Source organism: Panulirus ornatus, chromosome 59 (genome assembly GCF_036320965.1).
Source record: "Panulirus ornatus isolate Po-2019 chromosome 59, ASM3632096v1, whole genome shotgun sequence".
NCBI lineage: Eukaryota > Metazoa > Arthropoda > Malacostraca > Decapoda > Palinuridae > Panulirus > Panulirus ornatus.
This window is the reverse complement of record NC_092282.1, coordinates 2,590,979-2,616,061: the sequence shown is the minus strand read 5'-3', so window position 1 is coordinate 2,616,061 and position 25,083 is coordinate 2,590,979. Positions and strand designations below refer to the sequence as shown.

General features: G+C 38.1%; 1 protein-coding gene across 5 annotated transcripts in view; it reads right to left on the bottom strand.

Moving 5' to 3' along the window:
• Window positions 1-701: 701 nt before the first annotated feature.
• LOC139767223 (CDAN1-interacting nuclease 1) overlaps window positions 702-25,083 on the bottom strand; it is a 30,632-nt gene continuing 6,250 nt past the window's right edge. For all 5 annotated transcript variants that reach the window (XM_071696362.1, XM_071696359.1, XM_071696358.1 and 2 more), the window contains exons 2-10: window positions 24,108-24,206; window positions 21,971-22,081; window positions 19,576-19,712; window positions 15,245-15,324; window positions 10,737-10,786; window positions 8,844-8,977; window positions 6,492-6,597; window positions 4,869-5,002; window positions 702-2,436 (exon numbers count right to left, since the gene is read on the bottom strand). In XM_071696362.1, coding sequence (XP_071552463.1) covers window positions 4,870-5,002; window positions 6,492-6,597; window positions 8,844-8,977; window positions 10,737-10,786; window positions 15,245-15,324; window positions 19,576-19,712; window positions 21,971-22,081; window positions 24,108-24,199 — 843 coding nt within the window. In that variant the 5' untranslated portion in view covers window positions 24,200-24,206 and the 3' untranslated portion in view covers window positions 702-2,436; window position 4,869. The remainder of the gene's footprint in view (window positions 2,437-4,868; window positions 5,003-6,491; window positions 6,598-8,843; window positions 8,978-10,736; window positions 10,787-15,244; window positions 15,325-19,575; window positions 19,713-21,970; window positions 22,082-24,107; window positions 24,207-25,083) is intronic.

The window sequence follows — 25,083 nt, the reverse complement described above, 5'->3', positions numbered from 1 at the left end:
TCCCTAACAACCCCATCCATAAACAAATTAAACAACCATGGAGACATCACACACCCCTGCCGCAAACCTACATTCACTGAGAACCAATCACTTTCCTCTCTTCCTACACGTACACATGCCTTACATCCTCGATAAAAACTTTTCACTGCTTCTAATATATATATATATATATATATATATATATATATATATATATATATATATATATATATATACACAGACATATACATATATACACATGTACATAATGCATACTGTCTGCCTTTATTCATTCCCATATACATACATATATATATATATAAACTCCTAAGTTCATACCTAACATTTGTTATAAGGAATTTATAGGTATATACCTATGACCTTCAAAAGATAAAGGCAGTCGACACAATTTGCAAGAGTCTCAAAGTATGAAACATGTTACCTTTTTTAAAATGACCTTGAAACCAAGGCATGAAACATTGCATAAATATCTGTTTAGAGGCAGTGCTTAGCTCACATAAGCATCTGTCAGGAGACATTAACGAGTTAATTAGCTCTAAGCAGAGTGAGCACTCAATAAGGAAGTTAGTCGAAAGCCATAGACCTCCTTCCTGAACTCAACAATGAGATTCCTAAAGAATGCCACTGGAGGAGCCCCTTCACTTGCACCAATGGCTTTAAAAGACAACCATGGTTGTAAAAGGAATATCAGCTCCCTGATCCAACTTGATTTTCTTTTTCTTTTTGAAAAAGCATAAAGGAGTTGGATGAACAAACACACTTTCTTCAACATAATTTTCTGTAAGGCTAATAAAACCTCTAAGTGAACTAACTGAACACAAAGAATTATGTTCCCAAGGATAAAATAATTTTAGGGCTATTAATAAAGGAATAATCTCAGAATTTTAGCAAGAAACCTTAGGTTTGGATCTTTAACCAATAAAAAAAAGAAATTCAAAAGATTCTGTCTCATCACTGCACAAGTTTCACCATCTGTACTTCCTGATCCCAAAGCTAGTTCTCACTTGAAGAAAATGCCAAATGATATTACCTTTAAGACCAAAGGACTGTAAAAGGTCCAAAACCTTCAAAAGCTCCCATCAAGGCTAGAAACATATGTTTCCTTGAGAGAAAGGATTCTGAAAGTACATTCCAAACTGGGCTACAAAATCAATTCCCATAAAGAAAAAAAGGCATTTATCAAGCACATCTATATCACATGATTCTGCAAGTTTTAGATTTGATTCTTATATAAAAAAAAGAATAGAAAAACTAAAGACATGAATCTTATTATGGTTCCTTCAGGCTCTCCCCAACACAGGAGAGACAGTTTATATCACAGACACTTATTCTTTCACTTCACATGCTATTATTCCTAATATCATTAAGACTGTGAAAGAAATTTCCTTAAGTAATAACAATATATGCTGCTATAAACATGAATTTCAACTGTGAATATGAAAGATATCTACTCTGATTACAAATTTTTTAAAAATTCATTACTTATACTCAGCTAATTATAAATACTATCATGTGAAAGAAAATCATAATTTCAGCTTATACCATCCATATAATATTTTCTGACGTCATAACCATCTTACTCAAAATCACTAAGGATAGCTAGATAATATAACCCTGAGATGTTCTAGCTGCCAAAAACTGCAAGAAATTGCAGTTCAACCAGTAACTGTTGACACATGATAATTCTATAATACAAAGTGCAAGTATTAAAAGCACTACACTAATAATCTAACTGACATGCTTTCATGCCATAAAGGTTATATAAAATTCCTTTTAAACCCCTGGAGATAAACAAATAACATTTGTAGCTTTACAGGCAGACACCGAGAAACCTTAGTAATTTTAAAAAAACTAGGAACAAAATAATGCCAAGTTTGTCGCTCAATGGATGAAACTACTTAGCCTTCCATCCAAAGTATGATGGTAGTAAAGTGACAATCATCAGTGATGCTCATAACTGACAGCTATGAGGTAAAAGATATGATGGAACTGCACGATAATATTCCTTCAAGCTCTGAACTTACCACTGGTGATGCCCACAATGCATATATGAATGATACTGCACAAAGTACTGGCATTTAAGAATGAATAATACGAAAGTGCAAGATAAGAAAAAAATAAAATATATAGGTAATGAACTTCTGATAAAAAAAGACAACACGAAAAAGTATAGATCAGATTGATTATGTCAAGGCACTAGTTGACAGATGCTTAAAAATTTGGCAAAGCCATGTCAAAATCAGTTATGATCCTCAGAGCTGATTCTATAAATACATGAGACCAAACAATTCACAATATTCCTCAGACTACTTTCCTTACTTGAATTCCAGTGAGTGGGTTTCCTTCCTTGAACAGTCATTTTAGTATTGCACGTTTCCATGGGTCAGAGGATAACACCATCGAATAGCCCTCAGATACCCAACTCTTCAGCCCTTTCTGAAATCAAGAACAATCAATCATTAAATTAATAAATCTCAAATCTGCCAAGCTGAGATGTCAGCCAACTGGGTTTTACGTCACTAATTTACCTCTACATCCCAATATATCACATATATTGTAAAGCAGATGGTGAACTGACTGATGTCAGTCACCCATGGAAAGACTGTTATCATGCTCTTTCCCACTGGCTTCTTTTCTTTTGCCTCATACCCTATGAGGTGTTAATAGGCTCCACCTGCAAGAGGTGTTACACTGTGGGTAAAAAGGTACCTCTGGCAAGGCTGTATCACTGAGAATAGTTTTGTCAAGAACATTTTGCTCTAAGGTTGTCTATATTTTCCTCCTGCTGGAATAGCACAGCCATGGGCTGCAGGAACCTTTGGAGGTCCTGGATACCACAAGGATGTTTATAGAAAGTGGTCCAGGGTTAATTATAAATAGAAAAGCAAATGGATTTGTATGTAGCATTTATGGATCTGGAGAAGGCATATGATAGAGTTGATAGAGATGCTCTGTGGAAGGTATTAAGAATATATGGTGTGGGAGGCAAGTTGTTAGAAGCAGTGAAAAGTTTTTATCGAGGATGTAAGGCATGTGTACGTGTAGGAAGAGAGGAAAGTGATTGGTTCTCAGTGAATGTAGGTTTGCGGCAGGGGTGTGTGATGTCTCCATGGTTGTTTAATTTGTTTATGGATGGGGTTGTAAGGGAGGTAAATGCAAGAGTCCTGGAAAGAGGGGCAAGTATGAAGTCTGTTGTGGATGAGAGAGCTTGGGAAGTGAGTCAGTTGTTGTTCGCTGATGATACAGCGCTGGTGGCTGATTCATGTGAGAAACTGCAGAAGCTGGTGACTGAGTTTGGTAAAGTGTGTGGAAGAAGAAAGTTGAGAGTAAATGTGAATAAGAGCAAGGTTATTAGGTACAGTAGGGGTGAGGGTCAAGTCAATTGGGAGGTGAGTTTGAATGGAGAAAAACTGGAGGAAGTGAAGTGTTTTAGATATCTGGGAGTGGATCTGTCAGCGGATGGAACCATGGAAGCGGAAGTGGATCATAGGGTGGGGGAGGGGGCGAAAATTTTGGGAGCCTTGAAAAATGTGTGGAAGTCGAGAACATTATCTCGGAAAGCAAAAATGGGTATGTTTGAGGGAATAGTGGTTCCAACAATGTTGTATGGTTGCGAGGCGTGGGCTATGGATAGAGATGTGCGCAGGAGGATGGATGTGCTGGAAATGAGATGTTTGAGGACAATGTGTGGTGTGAGGTGGTTTGATCGAGTAAGTAACGTAAGGGTAAGAGAGAGGTGTGGAAATAAAAAGAGCGTGGTTGAGAGAGCAGAAGAGGGTGTTTTGAAATGGTTTGGGCACATGGAGAGAATGAGTGAGGAGAGATTGACCAAGAGGATATATGTGTCGGAGGTGGAGGGAACGAGGAGAAGAGGGAGACCAAATTGGAGGTGGAAAGATGGAGTGAAAAAGATTTTGTGTGATCGGGGCCTGAACATGCAGGAGGGTGAAAGGAGGGCAAGAAATAGAGTGAATTGGAGTCATGTGGTATACAGGGGTTGACGTGCTGTCAGTGGATTGAAGCAAGGCATGTGAAGCGTCTGGGGTAAACCATGGAAAGCTGTGTAGGTATGTATATTTGCGTGTGTGGACGTGTGTATGTACATGTGTATGGGGGGGGGGGGGTTGGGCCATTTCTTTCGTCTGTTTCCTTGCGCTACCTCGCAAACGCGGGAGACAGCGACAAAGTATAAAAAAAAAAAAAAAAAAAAAAAAAAAATATATAAATGAGAGGGAGAGGTAGAGAAAACATTAATGAAATGGTCTATATTGGGCACTCAGTTGCTAGTTTTGTTTTAGTTATAACAAAGAAAAAAAAACATATCCACATGTATGTGAGTGTTCTTATCCATAGGGCCCATCTCAACCTATTTTTGTCTATGCTTCTCAGTCCCTGTGCCATGCACTGTAAATTCACAGACATACTGAGGTTAAAAATATGTATTTGCATCACTCATACCCAATGATGCACTATTCCACCAATCCTTTCACAGATGTTATTTTCACTTGGGACACTTTATCTTCTATTCCATATCCCATCTAATTATTTATGCCATCCATAAGTGAATTTCTCAAACTTGAAACATTTCAACAAGTGTTTTGTCATCTTCCCTCCAAAAAGTATTATTACATGTTGCATCAGCAATAACTATTTCTAATCTAAATTTATCATATTTGAATACTGTAACTATTAACGTATACTTTGCTCATTTACAATCAACAATCTTTTCAAAGTAGTAATCTTCATCAGAATTCTAAGAACTTCTATTTCACAGCCATCTGTGCCAGCCTAATCTTACTTCCCTGAAGTCTCAAAATGGCCATGGATTTCAGAAATAATAATTATCTACTTCAAGTCTCTTCACTTACATTAGGCTATCGAGAGAGGATCCATGAGGGTGATGTTAGATGGGAAAGAGTCTCGAAGAATGATGCCTTTCTCCTGGTGCTCATCCAGCTCTTCAATAAATCCAAACCAGTAGATGACTAGACCAGCACCAAACCTTTGAACAAAATAATGAATAAAAATAATGTACTTCACCATTTCATATAAAACATTGTGCCAGAAAGAGATGAAGAATAGCCTCATTGGCTCACATCCACTCTCTGGCAGCCATTAATAAAGAAACCAAAACTAAAACCACCATCCACTGCTAAGCCCCACACACCTTTCTGTTTCCTACAGACCATTTCATATGCCCTGTTCAGCCCTGTATATCATTTCAGTCAAGTTTTCCAATTTGCTATTTCTAATTCACACATATCATCCCCTGCATGTTCAGGCCCTGACAACTTAAAGCCTCTTTCACTCTATTATTTCATCTCCTTGCTTTCTCCTTTCCCCTAGCTCACTCCAATTTTGACATGCATATCCTATTAGTCAGGATCTCTTCACTTATCCTCTCCATATGTCCAAACCACTTCACCACAATCTATTTAGTTCTTTCAATCATATTCAGCTTGCTGTAACACCTCTCTCTTACTATACTGTTCCTTACATAACATGCTCTTCTCACACCACATACTGTCCTCAAGCTTTTCATTTCTAACACAGTTACTCTATTCTATTCTTTCATGTCAGAAATAAGGAACTTGTGGATGTAGAAATCAGTGTCTGTTACAACAAAAAGAGGTATGTCTGAAGGTAAAGTAGTCCTTACAGGATTGCAAGTGTAGCCTCAAAGCCAATGAAGTTCCATGAAACAAGACCTGGTATTGTAAGAGAGTAATGTATATAAACAACGTAGTTACCGGACTAAACCTGCATGTGGTTACAATATAGGTGAAAAGTTACCTTCATTGTGACTGTATCATGTCAAGAGATGAAAAAGAGTAAACTCACTTCAAAGGAGTTCATCATCTCATCACCTCTGTTCCTGAACAGAGCATAGCCTTGAAGCTGCAAAGTAAATGTGGAGTGACAAAGAATGTGGATCTGTTTGTCTAAAACAAAATGCAGTTAGAATATGAAAACAGAAAACCATACATGGCTAATGGAGAGTATGTGAAAGCATAGAACCTTCAACACCACAGCTGACAGGATAGAAGGGAGATATATAATCAGCAACTACTGTGATGGAATGACTGGAAAGAAAACTTTGCATCAAAAAACAGAGAAAAGCAGGAAAGCCAAAGAAATTTATTTAAAAAGTACACTTATGCCACACACTGTCAAATGCTGTTACTGTCATCTCCAATGCCTCAGTCTCTGCACACACAAATTCTGTGTAGGGAATTCCTGAGGTTAAAGCATGACAAACATCATTAATATTTTTTTCTGTACTGATTGCCATTTTTTTTATATGCCTATTTTTGGTGTTAGTTCCTAATATAAGCATATATTATAATCTTCTCCAAGCAAATTCAGGTATTCTTTCATATGTTTTTCTAAATCCAAAATTTCCACAAACTTCATCAACCCTAGTTTTCTACATCAATCAGTCTTTAACAATCTAATTATTCACATACCCTTTAGAGTGTTTGGGCACCCACCTGTTCCAGTAGCTCCAGAACTGGTCCTTCAGGTATGAGCGATGGCTATCCTCATCACCAAAAGAAGCCTTACTTTCTATCCAGTTGATCACATGCCCATCAACAGCTAGTTAATAAGAGATGTCTTGAAATGTGATAAAATACAAGAGATCACTGTTAGATATCCCATTAGCATAAATGGGAACTACAAAAATTTTCAAGCTCTAATTCCAGTGACAATCTTCAATGAAGTGATCAGTAAAAATACAGTTAAATCTACTAGGTTTATAAATAAACACTACCTCTCTTACATACCCTTCACACAAAATACAAATCTAAAATCAAATTCTTCTGATGCCAAATATTAACATCTGTATCAAACAGCTCATTCATTGTACCTGGACTTTCCTTGGGGAGTCCTTATTGCCTTTTGGCAGTAAGGTGGGAGAAATATATAGAAGTAGTAGGAAGAGACATTTACGTAGGAGCATTAGGTAGAAATATCAGGTAGAGGTTGTGGGTAAGAACATTAGGCATAAGCATTAGGTAGAAGTAGTCAGTAGCAACATTAAGTAGGAGCCTCTGCAAACACTGTGCTTGACCTGCCCTCTGCCAGTGGCCGTTAAGGGTGAGGCACTAAAGGATATGCAGCACTAGAGTTCACTAGTTATGGAGACCTACTGCCATCGTCACATTCTTGAGAGGGGTCCAGAATGGAACAGGTATCAAAGATACAGAAAGATAGTTAGGAGAATCATGGTTCACAAAATGTGCAACAATATGATGTTACAATAATCCCATACGTTTCCCCAAAAATAGAATTGTGGATGTAGATCACAGTTTGAGATATGAGAAGAATTAGGATATGCAACAATAAGTAGATGGATCTTCACAAGATATTAGAAAATGTACCAGTTAGATGCTAAATGGTATTCAACATAAGAGAGAATGGTAGAAAGGCTGCTAATGCCAGTAAAGGAGATGGAAAAGTCAGCTTTACCAAGAGGGTTAGGGTCTTTAGGTAAACCATTACTGCTATTACCTGAGACCTCTTCTAGCTGAGAAAAGAACCAGAAGGAAACAGAAACTTTTCATACTCCAAAAGTGCTAGATATTGAGGGCAATTTGCATATTGGACTTTTAAAAAGTGCATTAAAAAGGGGAGGGAGCAGGAGGATGGAAATCCTCCCCTCTCGTTTTTTTTTTTTTTTTAATTTTCCAAAAGAAGGAACAGAGGAGGCCAGGTGAGGATATCCCCTCAAAGGCCTAGTCCTCTGTTCTTAAAGCTACCTCGCTAACGTGGGAAATGGCAAATAGTATGAAAGAAAAAAGAAGTCGAGTACATTATCTCGGAAAGCAAAAGTGGGTATGTTTGAAGGAATTGTGGTTCCAACAATGTTGTATGGTTGCGAGGCGTGGGCTATGGATAGAGTTGTGCGCAGGAGGGTGGATGTGCTGGAAATGAGATGTTTGAGGACAATAAGTGGTGTGAGGTGGTTTGACCGAGTAAGTAATGTAAGGGTAAGAGAGATGTGTGGAAATAAAAAGAGCGTGGTTGAGAGAGCAGAAGAGGGTGTTTTGAAATGGTTTGGGCACATGGAGAGAATGAGTGAGGAAAGATTGACCAAGAGGATATATGTGTCGGAGGTGGAGGGAACGAGGAGAAGTGGGAGACCAAATTGGAGGTGGAAAGATGGAGTGAAAAAGATTTTGAGTGATCGCGGCCTGAACAAACAGGAGGGTGAAAGGCGGGCAAGGAATAGAGTGAATTGGATCGATGTGGTATACCGGGGTTGACGTGCTGTCAGTGGATTGAATCAAGGCATGTGAAGCGTCTGGGGTAAACCATGGAAAGCTGTGTAGGTATGTATATTTGCGTGTGTGGATGTATGTATATACATGTGTATGGGGGTGGGTTGGGCCATTTCTTTCGTCTGTTTCCTTGTGCTACCTCGCAAACGCGGGAGACAGCGGCAAAAAAAAAAAAAAAAAAAAAAAAAAAATCATCATAATTGATAATTGTTTCCCATGTCAGTGAGGTAGTGCCAGGAAACAGATAAGGAATGGCCCATCCACTCATGTACACATGTATATACATAAATGCCCATACATGCACATATACATACATACATGGTACATATCAGATGCTAAAACTATTCTGAGGATGCAAAAAAGATCAAGTTATAATCTGTATGGCCACAAAAACACTGCTTTATGATCATCAATATATACATACATTACTCACACTTCAAAAATTCAAATATTCCCTCCAAGTATCTCTAATTGAGAAAATCATGAAATTCTAAAATTCCTCACATTTCAAACATTCAAAACTTTTGTATTTGTAATGGGCAAATGACTTGTGATACGTACCAATAGGGATGTCTAGTTTGATGTCAGGTGTCTTATCATATCCTTTCAATCGAAGTTCATCTTCATGATGAAAGCTTATATTTAGTTTTTCCAGTTCTCGACGTAAGAGAAACTCGTATTCATGGCCTATGGAACTGTAAAAAAAAAAAAAAAAAGGAAATCATGAAAAACAAACCTAGTGAAAAAGGTTACACTCAAAAAGGGAACAAATTTCAAAATCTGAAAAATGTTTCAATAAATAAGCAGATCACATGTTTACAAAGTGGGCTGATTGATTCATTTCAGTGTATCAATTACTGCATATTCTATCTAATATGTGGAGAAAAATGACCAGAATCTTTCAAGAAAATCTGTAAACCCACTTAAACACAATACTAATGTTTTCGATGTTTATAGTTTTGTATATGTAAAAAAAGTACTTCAAAACCTAATACAGAGTACAAAATACTAATCTGCTGAATTTCATGAAGAAACTGTATGACAGAAGAACAAAAGAAAGTTATGAATTCATAATAAGCAATTTCTTCCTTTCTTTAAGGGAAGGCCAGTGAAGAAGGGAACTGACAGCCCGGCTACCTTCCAGTTACTAAAATTATATCCAAGTATCATCCTGTGATTTTACTCACTATCTGCCCTCAGACATGGTCAAAATGCATGAACCAATAAGTGCCATTGTATTCTAAAAGTTGAATGTCAAGTTGTGAATCAGCAGCCATACTGTATTCATTGGAATACCTAAAGCTCATTCCCGCAAACTTCCAAATATTAAAATGCTGGAAATGACAGAGTGAAGATGGGAAGGAATAGGGAAAGCTTACTTCCAAGCCTTCTCTCCAAGATAAAATAACTTTTCCCAGATACAAAACTCACAATGTAATTAGCAGGATATCAGGACAGTAGACTCTTGGAAACTCTCAAAATAGTTAAAAAAAAAAAGAAAAAAGTGGCCACCAGTGGTTATGGAAAAGGTGTGTATAAGGCTCCCCTAACATCTAAAAACAGCTGTTTAGTCTGTCTGGAAGAAACTTAAAAAACAGAAAAGAGGCTATGATTAGAATGCAATGAAGAGTTCCTTAGGGATTAAAAATTTGAACAGTGGGATACTCGGCAACTCGTTTCATACTATCTAGAAAGGTATGTCACAAAAAATTATCCTGACAAGAGGGTTACATTAGTATAAGGAAGACAAAAGCAAACACAGCAATTCCACTCCTGAATGACTCTAAAAATTAAATCATCTTACAAGATATGAATGCATCTTATAAGAGAATGCAGACCAATACCTCAGCACCAATCTTAAAAAGTCAGCATTGTTATTTTTACAAATGCATGAGCAAGCCAAACTCATTATATCCTGAGTAACATTTGCAACTCTTACCACCTCTGCATCAAAATGGTGTAACTCTAAAGCAAAAAAGTTTAAATTTTCATCTGTGGCCAATTTCCATATCATATTTTCTTTACCTAGAGTATAGTTTCCTTGCCTATACTTACATTATAAGCACACTTTAAACTTGCCAAGCAGTCTCATATGCTCATTCTGAAACTACAGCCAATCCTAATCTACTTCATATTTTTGCCTGGTCTTATTCTTACTCAACCCCTTATCTATGCAAATAGACTTCTTCCCTTACATATACAATCTTTTTGCATGTCAGTCGCTGAATTTCTTACATAAAACTAAAGCAACTACTCTACTAGCATGACTGTAGAACTGTTAAATAAATCCCTCATCTTGAATTACAAGGATCATTGCAACAAAACTTATGCTAATAAATAAAAAACAAAAATGGAAGTGCATGTTGGGTAAAATCAGGTATTGCAAATGTAATGAGTCCACAGAATAAATCAAATTTTAAGAGCATAGGGCTGAAAAGATCATGAGGTACTTACTGCTTTATGCTGTCAGCAAATGGTCCGTAAGCATCATCTTCCAGCAAACACTAATGGAAATAAACAAAAAATACAAAATCAATATACTATAATGGTGACCATTAGAGAAGCAACCATTCTACACAATGACCAATCTACAGTGCTTCTTTTACATATCACACTCTAATCATAGAATTCTGGGTCCAAATTTATGTCATTACTAAAGATGGAATGCAGCTAAATGAAGTTTCTTCCTCCAAATCTCCTCTGGTACTTGGACTGCACGTTAATTCCTTTATTTCCTCTTAACACTCTCCCAAATCCAAGCACTGCTACCACACTTAGGCAGAAACAATCAGGTATAGAAAAAATTTCTCCCCATCATATGTGTTTGCTATTTCCGTCATGAGCAAGGTAGTGCCAGGAACAGGATAATGAGCACTAAAGAAAAAACCTTGCCTGGCTCTCTCTTCTATTCCTTCTTTTGGAATACAACGCAGGGAAGGAGGATTTCCAGACCCCATCATCTGCCTTTCTCAGCTGCCTTCCACAACACAGGAGATATAAGCTGGTCATTTCCTGCATTAGCATATAGCACCAGGAACTGATGAAAAAAATGGTCTTATACATTCACATCCACACTCTAGCTGCCAAGTATCATGCACTAAAACCAGAACCCCATATCCAGGCCCCACCAACCATTCCATGGTTTCTCCTGTCTACTTCATATACCCTGATTCAGCTCTCTGACAGCATGTTAATCCCTGTGCACCACATCACTTCAATTCACTGTATCCCTTACATGCCTCACTCCCTCCTGCATGTTCAAGCCACAAACCATCAAAATATCTTTCACTCCATCCCTCTACCTCTTCCTTGATTTCCCTCTTTTCCTTGTTCCCTGTACCAGTAACATGTATACCTATTTACTCTCATTCCTACTTCTCTCCAGCTTTCTCCTTACCTTTCATACAAATGAATGTTCTAAGAATAATTAACATTCTTCAGTACCTAATAGTATTTGGGAAGCATACAATTCAAAACAAACCACAACGCTCAGAGTCAAATTATCTCACAGCAGTGGAAAATAGAAAAAAAAATATACACATATATATATATGGGGATAGGGGAGAAAGAATACTTCCCATGTATTTCCTGCGTGTCGTAGAAGGCGACTAAAAGGGAAGGAAGCGGGGGCTGGAAATCTTCCCCCTTTTTTTTTTTTCCCCAAAGGAAGGAACAAAGAAGGGGGCCGGGTGAGGATATTCCCTCAGAGGCCCAGTCCTCTGTTCTTAACGCTACCTCGCTGAGGCGGGAAATGGCGAATAGTATGAAAAAAAAAAAAGAAAAAAATATACATATTTTATTTATTTATTGGGGGTGAGAGAGTATCATTAAATTTTAGGGAGGATAAAAAGATGTTCTGAAAGGAAGTAAATAAAGTGCATAAGACAAGGGAGCAAATGGGAACTTCAGTGAAGGGCGCAAATGGGGAGGTGATAACAAGTAGTGGTGATGTGAGAAGGAGATGGAGTGAGTATTTTGAAGGTTTGTTGAATGTGTTTGATGATAGAGTGGCAGATATAGGGTGTTTTGGTCGAGGTGGTGTGCAAAGTGAGAGGGTTAGGGAAAATGATTTTGTAAACAGAGAAGAGGTAGTAAAAGCTTTGCGGAAGATAAAAGCCGGCAAGGCAGCAGGTTTGGATGGTATTGCAGTGGAATTTATTAAAAAAGGGGGTGACTGTATTGTTGACTGGTTGGTAAGGTTATTTAATGTATGTATGACTCATGGTGAGGTGCCTGAGGATTGGCGGAATGCGTGCATAGTGCCATTGTACAAAGGCAAAGGGGATAAGAGTGAGTGCTCAAATTACAGAGGTATAAGTTTGTTGAGTATTCCTGGTAAATTATATGGGAGGGTACTGATTGAGAGGGTGAAGGCATGTACAGAGCATCAGATTGGGGAAGAGCAGTGTGGTTTCAGAAGTGGTAGAGGATGTGTGGATCAGGTGTTTGCTTTGAAAAATGTATGTGAGAAATACTTAGAAAAGCAAATGGATTTGTATGTAGCATTTATGGATCTGGAGAAGGCATATGATAGAGTTGATAGAGATGCTCTGTGGAAGGTATTGAGAATATATGGTGTGGGAGGCAAGTTGTTAGAAGCAGTGAAAAGTTTTTATCGAGGATGTAAGGCATGTGTACGTGTAGGAAGAGAGGAAAGTGATTGGTTCTCAGTGAATGTTGGTTTGCGGCAGGGGTGTGTGATGTCTCCATGGTTGTTTAATTTGTTTATGGATGGGGTTGTTATGGAGGTGAATGCAAGAGTTTTGGAAAGAGGGGCAAGTATGAAGTCTGTTGTGGATGAGAGAGCTTGGGAAGTGAGTCAGTTGTTGTTCGCTGATGATACAGCGCTGGTGGCTGATTCATGTGAGAAACTGCAGAAGCTGGTGACTGAGTTTGGTAAAGTGTGTGAAAGAAGAAAGTTAAGAGTAAATGTGAATAAGAGCAAGGTTATTAGGTACAGTAGGGTTGAGGGTCAAGTCAATTGGGAGGTAAGTTTGAATGGAGAAAAAGTGGAGGAAGTAAAGTGTTTTAGTTATCTGGGAGTGGATCTAACAGCGGATGGAACCATGGAAGCGGAAGTGAATCATAGGGTGGGGGAGGGGGCAAAAATCATGGGAGCCTTGAAGAATGTGTGGAAGTCGAGAACATTATCTCGGAAAGCAAAAATGGGTATGTTTGAAGGAATAGTGGTTCCAACAATGTTGTATGGTTGCGAGGCGTGGGCTATGGATAGAGTTGTGCGCAGGAGGGTGGATGTGCTGGAAATGAGATGTTTGAGGACAATGTGTGGTGTGAGGTGGTTTGATTGAGTAAGTAATGTAAGGGTAAGAGAGATGTGTGGAAATAAAAAGAGCGTGGTTGAGAGAGCAGAAGAGGGTGTTTTGAAATGGTTTGGGCACATGGAGAGAATGAGTGAGGAAAGACTGACCAAGAGGATATATGTGTCGGAGGTGGAGGGAACGACGAGAAGTGGGAGACCAAATTGGAGGTGGAAAGATGGAGTGAAAAAGATTTTGTGATCGGGGCCTGAACATGCAGGAGGGTGAAAGGCGGGCAAGGAATAGAGTGAATTGGATCGATGTGGTATACCGGGGTTGACGTGCTGTCAGTGGATTGAATCAAGGCATGTGAAGCGTCTGGGGTAACCCATGGAAAGTTGTGTGGGGCCTGGATGTGGAAAGGGAGCTGTGGTTTCAGGCATTATTGCGTGACAGCTGGAGACTGAGTGTGAACGAATGGGGCCTTTGTTGTCTTTTCCTAGTGCTACCTCGCACACATGAGGGGGGAGGGGGATGGTATTCCATGTGTGGCGAGGTGGCGATGGGAAAGAATAGGGGCAGGCAGTGTGAATTGCGTGCAGGGGTATATATGTATGTGTCTGTGTGTGTATATATATGTGTACACTGAGATGTAGAGGTATGTATATTTGCGTGTGTGGGCATGTGTGTGTGTGCATTGTGTATGGGGGTGGGTTGTGCCATTTCTTTCGTCTGTTCCCTTGCGCTACCTCGCAAACGCGGGAGACAGCGACAAAGCAAAATAAATAAATAAATAAATATTTATTTTGCTTTGTCGCTGTCTCCCGCGTTAGCGAGGTAGCACAAGGAAACAGACGAAAGGATGGCCCAACCCACCCACATACACATGTATATACATACACGTCCACACATGCAAATATACATACCTATACATCTCAATGTATACATATATATACACACACAGACATATACATATATACACATGCACATAATTCATACTGTCTGCCTTTATTCATTCCCATCGCCACCTCGCCACACATGGAATAACAACCCCCTCCCCCCTCATGTATGCGAGGTAGTGCTAGGAAAAGACAACAAAGGCCCCATTCGTTCACACTCAGTCTCTAGCTGTCATGTAATAATGCACCGAAACCACAGCTCCCTTTCCACATCCAGGCCCCATAGAACTTTCCATGGTTTACCCCATGGGGATAGGGGAGAAAGAATACTTCTCATGTATTCCCTGCATGTCGGAGAAGGCGACTAAAAGGGGAGGGAGCGGGGGGCTGGAAATCCTCCACTCACGTTTATAATTTTCCAAAAGAAGTAACAGAGAAGGGGGTCAAGAGAGGACATTCCCTCTAAGGCTCAGTCCTCTGTTCTTAACACTACCTCGCTAGCACAGGAAATGGCGAATACTTATAAAAATACATATATATTCTTTCTTTTATACTATTCGCCATTTCCCATGTTAGCAAGGTAGCATTAAGAACAGAGGACTGGACCTTTGAGGGAATATCCTCACCTGGCCCCCTTCTCTGTTCCTTCTTTTGGAAAAAAAAAAAAAAAAAAAAATGAGAGGGGGAGGATTTCCAGATCCCCGCTCCCTTCCCTTTTAGTCACCTTCTACGACACATAGGGAATAAGTGGGAAGTATTCTTTCTCCCCTATTCCCAGGGATAGATGAATTTACAAAATACTTACAAGGTACACTTCAAAACTGAGGTCCCTGTCCTCTATTAGTGTGGTGTCTCGCAAGAGCGCATTTACTTGGGACTTGCTCACTGAAAATGGAAACCAATCCATTAGCTGCATGAGAGATAAATGCAGGATATCTCATTAGCCTTGTATATAAGTGAAAAAAACAATTCTGAACTTCCAAGATAATTTTCCTAATCAAAACTGATCTGACTTTTTTGTGATGCCAAAAACACTCAACCTAAGGGGAAGGGATACACTACAAGAATATAGGATGATCATTATGATCACAACAAAGGAGTAACTAACTCAATTAAACCCAAAACTAAATAAATTATGACTTAATTGAAATACCCTGCTCATGTGACCATAATCTTCCCTGGCTAAAGGTAACTATGAGGAGTGGGCGCAATGACATGTTAAATGTCCCAAGAATTTCTCTACAAAACTCCAAGTAAAAAAATTTTCATTAAAATCATTCAACATGCTCCTTCAAGGTGTCAACATGGCTAATCCAGATGAGACTAGCAAAACTAACGGGCCATTATCCTTAAGAGAAGTTTCAACCTTTATTCTCGATTACCTAGCACAATCACTGCAAAAATTAGCTTATATGATAATTCAAGGATAAGAAAGAAATAATCACAAAAATTTCTAAAAAAATTCTAGACTTCTAAACTTACAATGGAGATTATCACAGCACAAACTGTGTTGCGGGCATGCAATAAATCCACCCCCCTTGGAATGATCATAAAAGTAAATTCCATACATTTTCATGAACCCTGAAGGTACAAAAAAAAAAATTTATACTGCTGACATCTAGATATCATCCTACTTATGAACAAAATAATTACGAAACTTATGTTTTCAAGCTAATAATTTCTCTCATCTTCCATGGAAAAGCTATTGCATTTTGCGAGCAAGAGCCTTATAATATTTACACAATGGGCAAACCTGGTTAAATATAAAATGCACTAAAACACATTTTCTACCTATATCTTTTCCACTTCTCTCTTTAGTTTTAAAAAGTCACAAATTACCCCTGTATTAATGTAAATATGTTGGGCATAACATAACCTCTACATCCACGAAATCCCACAAAACTGACATTACAAAATCTGTTTCCTTTAAAAGCTGTGGGTGTTGAACAGGTGCCATAATTAATTTTCTTGTGAACAGCTGTCTCATATCTATAAGGGTCTTATTATTCACCCCAATAAAGAGAACTGCTCAAATATTTGAGGTAGCCCTTCCGCCATCACTTTATCCACCAGAATGGAATTAAAAACCTTCTCCAGGAATAACCTCTCTCTAACCATCCCTCTCTGCATGCTACAGTATTGCTACCCCCTCCCTGTCATACACATATCATTTTGGCCACTGTTCTCAAGAGCTGTCTGCATGTGTCCCTGTTACCAAGACTTGCACCTCGGTGCTGCTTTCCATAGTTTCTGTTCGGAGACCTGTTACACAAGGACTGACCAATATGAAAACCACTCCTCTGAAAAAAATCATGCTACAGAACTTTCTTCCTCCTTATCTTCCCCTCTTCCTTTAAGTTTGTACTTTTAAAAGTCAGGTTTAATAACTCCTACGAAACTCTGATTATTTCACTACTCTTTTTTGTATCCTATTTTTCTTTCACCTATGATGGCCATGAAATGGGGTATACAGTTTAGTATACTCTCTTCCCTTACTCATAGGGCTTTGCAAAATCTATACTTTCACTGTATTTCCTTTCAAATACCATTATCTAACTTTTACTTGCTTTTACTTTCAACTGTCTATGCTTACACACATCATAAAATGCATGTGCAACCTTCTGCAACTCCTCATCACTATCAGCAAACAACACTATCATCCACACACAGGCTTATCACTAGCCATCATACCTCATGATCACCCTCCATCTTTACTCCTCTTTTCCTCAGTTTTGCTTTCATTTCTCTTATCATTTCATCCATGTTTTTTTTTTTTTTTTTTTTGCTTTGTCGCTGTCTCCCGCGTTTGCGAGGTAGCGCAAGGAAACAGACGAAAGAAATGGCCCAACCCACCCCCATACACATGTATATACATACGTCCACACACGCAAATATACATACCTACACAGCTTTCCATGGTTTACCCCAGACGCTTCACATGCCTTGATTCAATCCACTGACAGCATGTCAACCCCGGTATACCACATCGATCCAATTCACTCTATTCCTTGCCCTCCTTTCACCCTCCTGCATGTTCAGGCCGCGATCACACAAAATCTTTTTCACTCCATCTTTCCACCTCCAATTTGGTCTCCCTCTTCTCCTCGTTCCCTCCACCTCCGACACATATATTCTCTTGGTCAATCTTTCCTCACTCATTCTCTCCATGTGCCCGAACCATTTCAAAACACCCTCTTCTGCTCTCTCAACCACGCTCTTTTTATTTCCACACATCTCTCTTACCCTTACGTTACTTACTCGATCAAACCACCTCACACCACACAGTGTCCTCAAACATCTCATTTCCAGCACATCCATCCTCCTGCGCACAACTCTATCCATAGCCCATGCCTCGCAACCATACAACATTGTTGGAACCACTATTCCTTCAAACATACCCATTTTTGCTTTCCGAGATAATGTTCTCGACTTCCACACATTCTTCAAGGCTCCCAGAATTTTCGCCCCCTCCCCCATCCTATGATCCACCTCCGCTTCCATGGTTCCATCCGCTGCCAGATCCACTCCCAGATATCTAAAACACTTCACTTCCTCCAGTTTTTCTCTATTCAAACTCACCTCCCAATTGACTTGACCCTCAACCCTACTGTACCTAATAACCTTGCTCTTATTCACATTTACTCTTAACTTTCTTCTTTCACACACTTTACCAAACTCAGTCACCAGCTTCTGCAGTTTCTCACATGAATCAGCCGCCAGCGCTGTATCATCAGCGAACAACAACTGACTCACTTCCCAAGCTCTCTCATCCCCAACAGACTTCATACTTGCCCCTCTTTCCAAAACTCTTGCATTCACCTCCCTAACAACCCCATCCATAAACAAATTAAACAACCATGGAGACATCACACACCCCTGCCGCAAACCTACATTCACTGAAAACCAATCACTTTCCTCTCTTCCTACACGTACACATGCCTTACATCCTCGATAAAAACTTTTCACTGCTTCTAACAACTTGCCTCCCATACCATATATTCTTAATACCTTCCACAGAGCATCTCTATCATCCATGTATATGTTAAAAATCCACATTACATCACATAGCCCTGCCTCACACGCACATCTATACCAAAATTTCACTCAACTCTTCAACCACTCTTACACATGCATTTGCTCCTATACAAAAGGCTTTCACACCATCAAACAATTGTCCCCTGCACAATGTATCCTTGATGCATCTCATAAAGCATTCCACTCAATTATGTCATAAAGGCTGCATACAGCTTCTTAAATTTCACTAGATACTTTTCCATAGTCATTCTCACCACAAATACCTGATCCATATGTCCCTTATCTTTCCTAAAACCCCCTTGCTCCACCTAAATTCAGTAACAACCAATGTTAAAATATTGGCAATGGGACTCAACAAAGCCAACAAAACATAGCGCTTCACATGAAGACTCCCAGTACTTAAAGGTTAATATAAAATAAAAGCCAGAGCAATATGTGTGACATCAATCACTATATGAGTGAGACTGTACACAAACAAGAAAATCTAAATTTGAAAGAAATACAGTATTCTCTTTTTTCAGCTTTGAATAATTCAAAAAGAACCAGATAGTTTATCTGCTGATTCTGATTCTCAGGAATCATTATTATCCCCATTCATTCAAAAATAGTTTGCATGATTTATATATCTTTATTTTCTTTAGTTTTTCATATTTTCATTTCTATCCTAATATCTCAAGTCTTATTTTTTTTCATAAACTATTTCATTTTTCTTAAAGTTATCATGGGAATTGAGAGGATATCTTTTTGAAGTTTAAGTTTTATGTATTCAAGGGAAAATAATCCTTGATATTTTGCTCAATCCATTCAAAATCTTTTTAATTTTTCTTAAAAATGAATATCTCAAAATATATCTTATTGATTTTCATGAAATTCCTTGCCTAACTTTTTTCAATAGGTGGCTTTTCACTTTGCTATTTTCATTCAAATCAGTCAATTAATGATAATAACCTCATGTGCTCCTAATATTAACAACACAATCTTCAATCACTATTAATTCTTCAGATGCATAACTGTCTCATTTGCATCCTTTACTTGATCATAAAAATCCAACAACTGATACAAATGTACTGATGAAAGTATTCTACATAACTGCTGGGCTACCTGAGATACTGGGACAGCTTGTAAGAAGATGCTGCTCCACAACTAATTTGGCTAACATGGCAGGCGAGTAATCCATTTCTTGTGCCATTCTCACCAAGATACCTGGAGTCTTGCCAAATTCAGCAGATGACAAGTAACTGCAACAATATAACTGAGAATGAAGAGAGAAAATGTATTACAGAGGTCTGCCTAGTGTAACTCAATCTGCAAATGTACAGAGCATCTCAGCACTTAGGAAAGAAACATCCTATTTCTAATTATACTTCAAAATATTTCGAACAATTTTACCAGAAATGGATCAAAAAACACTGTAACAAAAAAGTCAATTTCAAACCAGTGAAAAGCATATTTTTGAGCTACAGTCCTCACCCATCATCCTGTAGTTCTAAAAATCTGTAAAACTCATATGGTTGACATTAATGAGGTACACCAACTCAACAAAAGTCACAGTTGTACTTAATGCAAGAAAATATTAACAGTAATGTGTACTGATGAGCAGTATAACAAACTCATCAAAAGCACTGCTGTAATCAACTGCTCAAGCTGTACCCCCATACCTATCCATGGTATAATACTGCCCAATTTTTCCAACTTAGCCACCTACATGGTTAGTCTCACATCCTTCAGGGTCATCATAGGTGAACCAGACTCTTTGAAAAGAAGAAGGACTTGGTACTCAAGAGGAGCAAATAAGTAACCTCAAAAACATGCTTTTCAGAATCTTACTGCTATCTTGAGCTACATTTCTCACTTGAACCTTCACCACACGAGAGAAAAATCCTAAGATATCGTGCATTTAATAAATATCTCAAGTCACTATCTCCTGAATATGACCATCTAGGATATAATTCTCATGTTGAGGTCTTAGAGAGGTGCTGGCTTTCCCAGAGCACCTTTTTCCAATAAGCGTATGTTTACTAAACTAACATGAGAACAATTACTTTATAAAATATTTTCCCTATCCATGGCACTCAGCCTTTAACATACAATGATATGTATTCTACAAATGAGCAAAATTAAACATTATCATTATGCTCACACTTAAACACTGAAATAAATCATCCATTAACTACTTTACCTTCAAAAGGTTACAATTCTCAACCTTGGAGGATAAAAATGGCAAGCTCAGTGATAAGATTATTATTACTTACAGATACGAACTGTAGGATTCAGAAAACATTATCATTACACTTACACTACAATACTGAAATAAATGTCAAATAAACAAAGTGATCTTTGAAAGTCACTGCTGTACCTAGATTCTGCCTGGAAGTGAGTGATATCACATTCTGTGTGGCTGTACCACTGTCCAATGAAAAGACTACTTAGCCATCAGGGACCTTCCTGTCCAGAGAAACCCACCCTACCCTGCTACCACATGAAGTGCAGCCTCAAATCTGCACAGCCACAACAAAAAGGGCCCAATGGTTGTACATAATGTCAATATTCTAGCCATTCTTCTCATCTATCACTTAAAGTAGAGAAATTCCTCCAAAATCCAAGACAATTGGGCTAATATTGATGTTAGAAGTCACCAAAACTCTTTATGCAGTTTAAACTACTTTGCTTAAAAAAAATGGAATACAATATTAGACATATAGAGCTGATATAGCAAGTTCCCTTGTAGCCCCAGAACTGATATAAGATTATTATCTGAATTGTCAAGGAAAGTTCAAAATATTCATCCCTACAACCAAATTGGTAAGGTAATGTGTCTACCTTCCAGGATCAAAAATGCAAAATTATCATAACTATAACTATAAATACCACAAAGACAGGATATCATCCTCTCAAGAAAAATATCTGCCAAATACAAAACAAAACCAGCTCTCAAGGTGGCAGACTTATTCATGAATAAGTTTTGCCTTCAACAAGAAAACCCTGTCTTCATCAATTCCACAACAGTACAAAACGGACAGCACAAATAGGTAGGTGGGAGAATGTAGCATAATATCATAAACAGATTACACGGGCAGAGTTTTATCAGGTCTATCTACCTATCTATATCTCTGTCTCCTTTTCCATTTGGAACTCCCTCAAAGGGGTGGCCACGGCAACAGTCTCCATAACTAAAAAACTCCAGTGCTGCTTCTTAGCCTTTAGTCTCACCCTTAACAAGCCACTAGCATAGGGTAAGTCTAGCACAGGGTTTGCATATATCTGACCAATGCTTAGGTACATCCAAGAGATAGGGCCCTAGGAGTATGAAACTCCCTCCCCATACAGTATAAATAATTAATTACAAATAACTCATTACATACTGACAGATTTCCAGTACTATATAAGCTAATATCCATCTAGGAGTGATATATAAGAAATATAAGTTTATAAACCAAAATCTTGCTGAGAATGACAAGATTTTGAGCTGCAATATTAAGACACGTAACAGAATTACCTGAAGAATATCTCCTTAGCCCTTTCTGAGGCATTAATGTGATGGAATTTCTTTTTCACTTTTTTCTGCATTTCCTGGGTGCATATGCTTCGCAGTGTATTCTTCTTAATTCTGTAAGAAAATAAAAGAAAGTGCTATACCATGAAATAAAATGATGTACATGCACATGTATATGATTAATAAGAAGGAGGGATAAATGGAAAGCAATGTCCCATAAGACTTAGTCTCTTACAATGCCACAGTCACTTGTGCATTCTGATATCTAAACATATCTCAATTTAACAGTGACAAAGGAAACAAAAAAATCCAGCAGTGTGATTTTGCAAGTCAAGGTTAAGGTTAAGCTTGATACCATACTAAAAAATGAAATGGCTCTTAATAATATCAACCCCATTTCTTTAATAATTTAAGATAAGCTTCAACGGAAAATAAAAACATCAAATCTAGAGGTCCTTTAAACAGATGCAAGAGGTAAATACAAATACTTTATGACCAGCCTGAGAAAATGATCTATGAAAGATACAGTCTGATCAAGTTTTAATTGATATACAGTTTGATCAAGCATACCAAAGGATTTTAAATCGATCTTCAGAATATGAATATGAAGACAACAATATAAGACATAAATATGGACTGATGTAGGTGTGCATAATTTACTAGACATTTTGAGCCTTAACTGTGAAGTGAACAAGTAGGAAATTTCACTGAGTACCATAAAATATTACTTAGCACAGCAAGTGGTCACAAATTTTACCCTGAACACAGAGAAAGACTGTGAAGTGAACAAGTAGGAAATTTCACTGAGTACCATAAAATATAACTTAGCACAGCAAGTGGTCACAAATTTTACCCTGAACACAGAGAAAGACATATGAATACACAATTCAGCTCCATCTGCAAGCCTAGCTGCTATAGATGAAAAGATCAACCATCAATTTCATGTAAATCTAACATAGTTTGGGAAGCTCATCACTGAATTCTCTAAAGCCTCGTGCCAAATGGCCACACACATATTTCCTTTGAAAGAGTACTGTGATATTATGCTGCAAATACAATCACAAATACTGATAAAAACTCAGCATGCTTTCCTAAAATTCCACAGCAATATTTGGGACCTATTACACAATATATGAATACAGCACATATATAAAGCCACATATCATCTTCATATCTGAGCGTCAGATAAAAAGTATGCAGGATATTACTAAGTCTAACCAAAATCTAAATACAAATTCTAAAACTTTGTAATCTGAAGCTAAAACCTGGAATATACATATATATATATATATATATATATGTGGAAAGATGGAGTGAATAAGATTTTGAGTGATCAGGGCCTGAACATGCAGGAGGGTGAAAGGCGTGCAAGGAATAGAGTGAATTGGAACGATGTGGTATACCGGGGTCGACATGCTGTCAATGGATTGAACCAGGGCATGTGAAGCGTCTGGGGTAAACCATGGAAAGTTCTGTGGGGCCTGGATGTGGAAAGGGAGCTGTGGTTTCAGTGCATTATTACATGACAGCTAGAGACTGAGTGTGAACGAATGGGGCCTTTGTCGTCTTTTCCTAGCACTACCTCGCACACATGAGGGGGGGAGGGGGTTGTTATTCCATGTATGGCGGGGTGGCAATGGGAATAAATAAAGGCAGACAGTATGAATTATGTACATGTGTATATATGTATATGTCTGTGTGTGTATATATATGTGTATATTGAGATGTATAGGTATGTATATTAGCATTTGTGGACGTGTATGTATATACATGTGTATGTGGGTGGGTTGGGCCATTCTTTCATCTGTTTCCTTGTGCTACCTCGCTAACGTGGGAGACAGCAACAAAGCAAAATAAAAATAAAATAAAATATATATATGAATGAGCATATGAACACATGCACCTCATATTTGAATGAACTAACTGATGGAAAAGAAATCTATCCAAGCCTGATCTTTTAAAGCCAAAATGATCGAACTAATGACTTGCCGTACAAAGACTTAAACATAAGCATGTAAAGCAACTCCAGCACTGAACTATACTGAAGATCAATAAATAATTCATATCATAATGTCATCAAAATTCACAGACTAACGTCATTACACGCAATCACTTTAAATACAGTAGTAAGGTAACTTACTCGGGAAACTGTTCAACGAGAGCCGCCACAACATTCTTCTGACACTTGCTATCAATTGCTTTTACTATTTCATTGTACTGCTGAAGCTTCATAACTAGGCTGAAAAGAAATATTTGTTAAACTGCATCCCAGACAAAAATTTCATGCACTGAATTCTGAATGTACCATATTCAGAATCATTCAAATCTATGACTGAAAGAAATTTTACAATACATATACTGTAACTTGCTGGAAGCCATTCAGAAATGGGTCTTCAGAACCACTATATCATTTAGCAAGCAGTCATCTACCAGATGCCTCCCATGCTCCGTGATTCAAAACCATTTATGTTACTGAAGGGGATGAAGGTACCACTTCCACGGGATAATTAAAGGTTAGATTCCGTCTCTGAAAAGTCTTCACAGACTGACTTCATCTGCTAAAATGTATACAGATGATCTCTCATTCGCATTTTTACTATGAATCAGCAAAGACAAGGCAATAATATCGTTAACATACTCTGATTATAACAATGAAAATTACAGTAAATCTTGGATACAAGGCAAAGTTAGTTTTCAAATGTTCTGAATTCTTAAAGTATTTCAATACGTTTTTACAAATGAACACCACATTTTCATTAAGCTTCATAGCCTGCACCATTACCAACTTTCTCATTAATTAGAGATTATTTTGCCAAATAACCAGCAGCAGTGAGTCAAGAATTACTTTACCACCCATCTTATTTTTCAAATTTTCCTTTTACCTGGAGCAATCTCTGTGTTATGCAAATATATGCCAGTTTAGTCAAGCTGACGCATATCCAAGCATCACTCTCATTCTACACTCTAATGTGATACAGCATAACACCTTATAATTTATTCATTTATTTTGCTTTGTCGCTGTCTCCCGCATTAGCGAGGTAGCGCAAAGAAAGAGACGAAAGAATGGCCCAACCTGCTCACATACACATGTATATACATACACATCCACACACGCA